This window comes from Pyrus communis, chromosome 2 (genome assembly GCF_041283825.1).
Source record: "Pyrus communis isolate YQ-2024b chromosome 2, ASM4128382v1, whole genome shotgun sequence".
Lineage (NCBI taxonomy): Eukaryota > Viridiplantae > Streptophyta > Magnoliopsida > Rosales > Rosaceae > Pyrus > Pyrus communis.
Window position 1 is genome coordinate 26,525,638 of NC_142566.1, and position 5,206 is coordinate 26,530,843.

Consider the following 5,206-nt stretch of genomic DNA (forward strand, 5'->3'; position numbering starts at 1 on the left):
ATGGGTCACCCATCATAGGTAGCACGATATTGTCCGTTTTGGGCCTCGACCACGCCCTTATGGTTTTGTTTCTAGAAACTTAGACAAGAACTTCCCAGTGGGTCACCCATCATGAGATTGCTCTTGCGCGCTACTCGCTTAACTTCGAAGTTCCTACGGAACCCGAAACCAGGGAGTTCCCAAAAAGCCTTGTGCTAAGTAAAGATGGAAATATACATATAAGGCTTAGAGAATCCACTCCCCTAGACAATGTGGGATGTTACAACTAATCTCCATTTTTTGGAAAAAATGGGGATCGCTTTAGGGCCTGATGCATATAGGTATATTATTATTGCACAAATACAAGGTCACAATCTGGCAGCCGTAAGATTATATTGTAACTTAGAGCCAGGGGGTGTTATAAATGGGAGTGACAACAGATTTGGTATGGAGATACTCATAGAGGCCCTGCATACCAGACTCTCTTCCAAATCCACTCATCTTATACCCTCCGCCAGGGCAGTCTAGATCGCATTCAAAGTAGCAGTTGATCCAAATAATGCCCGCACGAATTGACCTTGAGACAGTGTTGGCCACATTCAAGTCATTGGTTATGATCCCTGCTGCTAGGCCGTATCTGGTGTTGTTGGCTCTCTGTATCGCCTCCTCGATTGTCCTGCAACATTTCAACGTGCAAACAACGTTTGTGTTGAAGCCTTGAACGCGAATCAAACAAAAGAAATCAGACTACTTGTACTTACTTGAACTTCATCAGTGCCATTACTGGTCCGAATATTTCAACTTGGGCTATGAGCATGTCATCCTGAGAAAATCGTCATAAGATCAATGAGAAGAGAATGATATAACGAAAAAGAACACGAAAATAACCCTATGGATTAGATGTTCCATTTGCATTGCTAAAGTTGGAGTTTGTGAATGTACCTTGACATCAGTGAATATTGTAGGTTCAATGTAATATCCCTTGTTCCCCACATGCTTGCCCCCTGTTAATAAAGTGGCTCCTCCATTCTTACCATGCTCAATGTAGGTTAGGATTTTATCAAACTGCTTCTTATCAACCTGCAATTTCCAGTAAACGTCACGGATGCAAATTTGTAGGTTGTATTTGGGCTAAGCTCAGGATTTGCGAGCATATTGTAGGGCATAGATCAATTATAAAACTCCATTGCTGGCGGTAGAGTCAGTTACCTGCGGTCCTTGATGGACATTAGGATCAAAAGGATCCCCGACTACCCAATCTTTCGCCTTCTCTTGTAACTTCTTCACAAATTCATCATAAATCCCTTCTTGAACATAAACACGGGAACTTGCCACACAAATTTCTCCCTGAAATTGCGAATGACTAACACGTGGTCAGTGCTGCTACATAAATCTATCCAAGTCATAAACAAGAAGCTGCTACATAAACCGATCCAAGTCATAAACAAGTCGCTAGTTTAAAATTAAATTGAACGGAAATTATGAACTTCACCTTGTTCAAAAGGATTCCCAAGAGAGCAAGATCAGCAGCCATATTTATATCAGCATCATCAAAAATCACAAGGGGTGATTTGCCTCCTAGTTCAAGTGAAACTTGTTTCAGATTGCTCTTTGCTGCAGCCTGCATTACTTCACGCCCTACCTCAGTGGAACCAGTAAAACTGACCTAATATATCAAGAACAAGCGTCAACATTACAAATCACAACAAGGCATTCAAGTATTGTCATCGAATTTCGTAACAATTTTTCACATAAAGGATTCAAATTTGAACGAAAGAACGAGAATTTACTTTGTCAATGTCCATATGATGGCTGATGGCAGCACCAGCAGTCTTTCCAAATCCAGTTATGACATTGAACACTCCGTCAGGAACACCAGCCTTCATAAGAATTTACAAGAGAGAGTCGACAACGGCGAGCCACATTGGCAATAAACACAAACAAACGCAGAGAATGAATGAGCTTACCAACTTAGCCAGATGAGCATAGTATAATGCAGATAGAGGTGTTTGCTCAGCAGGTTTGGAGACCATGGTGCAACCAGCAGCTAAGGCAGGGCTGAACTTTGTGAAAAGCAGGGCGCTAGGGAAATTCCAGGGGACAATGAGCCCCACAACACCAATGGGTTCAAGCAATGTATACGCTTGAAGGTCGCGCGACATCTTGAGCACCTCTCCATGGATTTTGTCAGCTGCACCTGCATATTAACGTAGCATTTCTACTACCTGCGGTATGTCCACGGTCTTGCAAGAGCTGAACAACTTCCCGGCATCAACGGTATCCAAGATAGCTACTTCTTCTAAATGTTGGTCAATTAAGTCTGCAAGCTTCATCATTATCCTTCCCCTCTCCTGAACATTACATTCAAGCCAGTGAACAAATTAGATCTTTCGTAACACGTTCATCTATACGGATTTCAGGGTCAATTGCACACTAATCATTTATTCAAAAAATATTAAGCCAAGTTATGTGCAGAAAATTTATCCTTTGTTGCTGAGTTATTATGAAAGCCAACTTTTTCTTGTTACTTTGTAAAAAATGAGACTAGCTGATGGTTTCGTCACGGCAGACAGTTCACTTTTTCAGGAGCCAGAAAGACTTACAGAGGCATTTCAGCCTCTCTTGGCCACACCATCATCTGATTCAATAGCCCAAGGAATAGACCTAAGGGCATGTTCCAACCCCTGGACCACCCCATAATGATTAATATGAATTTAGTTATACTTAAGCTAACGAAATGATATTATCAAATAATACACTGAAGATAACTATAAAAGTTATTATTAAAAAAATTGATAACGACCGTTATTATTCTAGTCGTTTCTTTCACCGTTGAAAGAAGTTCAAAGTCCGTATCCCTAACCCAAGAAGCAACTATGATTCTATGAAGATCTTTTAGACTAAAAATTTACTATATTATTTGATAAAAAAGCATTTTGTCTTCCATGGTTGCCACCCTTTTGACTACATAAATATATGTTATCAACTATGACTTTTTCAATCACTAGGGTGGTTCATTGGCTCGGAACGAATACTAGGTTCGTATTTCCTCTAACACGTTTTGAGTTTGATTTCAAGCACTGGTGAATCACTTCCTATTGGATTCAATTTCTGGCGTTAGTAAATCACACCTAGTGACCAGTGGGAGGCCGATCACATATTTTAAAACTGTAGGGGCATGGTCTTCGAAAAATTTGAAAATATTTTGCTCACTACTGACATCGATTGTTTTAGATAAATTTAAGTTTCAAAATTTGTTTTAAAAACATTAATTCGTTCTCATCAAACGACAATTAATACATTAGTTAGATGCTTACCACTGCTGACTCGAAAATTTTGAGTTAGGTTGTTGCTTTCATATCTTTTATGACTAGTTGACTATGGACTTTTATGAAACAATTTAATGTGTATCACTACCTCCACAAATAATGCGCATCACTATCCAATAATCACATATATTAAACGAAAATAAAACAGAAAATACTTGACTTTTTATGAGTAAGCAGTCATTCTTTTACGCTTAAATTACTATTCGATTTGTTTTGCATACGTATTAAAATGCAATTTACAAGTAAGAAGGAATGACGGAGCGGTGTTCAAAATTGAATGTAGCTACTAGAGTAGAGTGTTGGAGAGTACATACAGCGCCGGGCAAGCGAGGCCAAGGGCCATGGTCGAAGGCAGCACGTGCCGCCTTGACAGCCAAGTCAACATCTTCCGTATCTCCTTCTGCAACTCTGGCTATCACCTCCCCTGTTCTTGGATCTATCGTCTCGAATGTTTTACCTTCGGAATATTCACAAACCAAAAACAAAAAAAATGCAAAAATGTCGGTGAGTCACTTAATCATATATACAGTGGCGGTTGTAGACGTGTGCAATAAGTGCCCTTGCAAGGATCCTTAATCTTAATAGCCCTTAAAACTTAAAAGATGATATCATCTACATACGTACCAATTTGGTTTGTATAAAAAAAACCTTTGTGTTTTGAAATTTTTTGAATAAGAGAAATATGAACTATATATGCGTAACAAAAATAACTTTTATGTTTTTAGTTTGGTTTTGCCGTCCTTCCCCTTTTTTTTTTTTTTTTTTTTTTTTTTTCTTGATTTGTAATAGTACTTTATATAGACGTACAAATTAGCTTTGTAGCAAGAGTTTGTAAACAAGGCTTATTTGTTATCTTCGGCACAGGACACGTAAAATCTCAGAGCTGACTCTGCATATATAAATTATGTATATGTTATCTTCATATATGCCATTAACAAGCTTAACAAGTAGATGGGCTCTTGAATGTTGAGAGTTTGCAAATTTGGTGGAGGCAGAAACAGAAACAGTACGTACGCATGCTGAAAACGGGCAGTCAAGAAACGGTTTTTAGTAAATGAAAGCTCGTAGCTTGCGAGAAGAAGGAAAAAATGGCGAGAAACCTGAAACGGAATCGACGAAATCTCCATTGATGAACAGTTGGGTAAACTTTATTGTGGGAATCTTGACGAAGGAAGCTGAGCTGCGTTGAAATCGCTCCCCATGGCTGCCGTTTCCTCTGCTCTTCTTTGCTTGTTTGTGTGGAAAAGGATGAGAATTGTTGTGTTTGTTTCGTGTGTGGGAGGGCATATTTATGCTATATTATTGGGAGGATGAGCCAGATTTAATTATGGGATGGGGTTAGTTTTGGGATCTTTCAGTTAACCAGACGGTATCTGCCACCCAATCTATCGTATATGACATAGAATTATTATTTTTCTTTAAAAGCAATCAGCTGGTTACTTCTTCACGACAGTGTATCATTTGGAGGTTAGGAAGACTCACATAGGCATTTCAATCTCCTCTGTCAACCATCGTGCGATTCACGAGCGGCAAAAATCGAATCCAGACATGTTGTGCGCAATACGAGCCTGAAATTCGTTCTTAATCACTAGATCATTCCGTGATAGTTGTACATGACAGAGAATTCATTATGATTTATGAGAGAGGGGGGGGGGGTGGTTTCATGTGGTCCAAGTTGACAATGTGTGAAATATAAATTTTTAATCTAAACCAAATCTCATAATGAACTAGCTTACTTTTCATAAGCACAATGTAGTTCTAATTTTGTTTCCGTTTGGTTTCTATTATTTCATGTCTACCACCTTACTGTTCGTAAGCACAGTAAAAGGACAAAAATGCCCTTCTTTTACTGCTATTCTCCTTCCTTTTAAGCCGGTATCGTTAATAAAACTAAAACG

At 39.0% G+C, this 5,206-nt stretch overlaps 1 protein-coding gene across 2 annotated transcripts; it reads right to left on the reverse strand.

Moving 5' to 3' along the window:
- Positions 1-299: 299 nt before the first annotated feature.
- Positions 300-4,642, reverse strand: LOC137748628 (aldehyde dehydrogenase family 2 member C4-like). 2 transcript variants are annotated; one of them, XM_088689989.1, is made up of 9 exons: positions 4,409-4,642; positions 3,623-3,765; positions 1,947-2,330; positions 1,770-1,859; positions 1,472-1,645; positions 1,189-1,326; positions 922-1,059; positions 741-802; positions 300-655 (listed from the first exon to the last, which is right to left on the reverse strand). In XM_088689989.1, exons 3-9 carry the CDS (start codon positions 2,139-2,141, stop codon positions 382-384), a joined length of 1,071 nt encoding a protein of 356 aa, XP_088546115.1. In that variant the 5' UTR covers positions 2,142-2,330; positions 3,623-3,765; positions 4,409-4,642; the 3' UTR covers positions 300-381. The 2 variants fall into 2 exon arrangements, with proteins under 2 accessions (XP_088546115.1, XP_088546116.1); XM_088689990.1 differs by having other exon boundaries at positions 1,472-1,600; positions 4,409-4,578.
- Between the last annotated feature and the right edge of the window lie 564 nt (positions 4,643-5,206).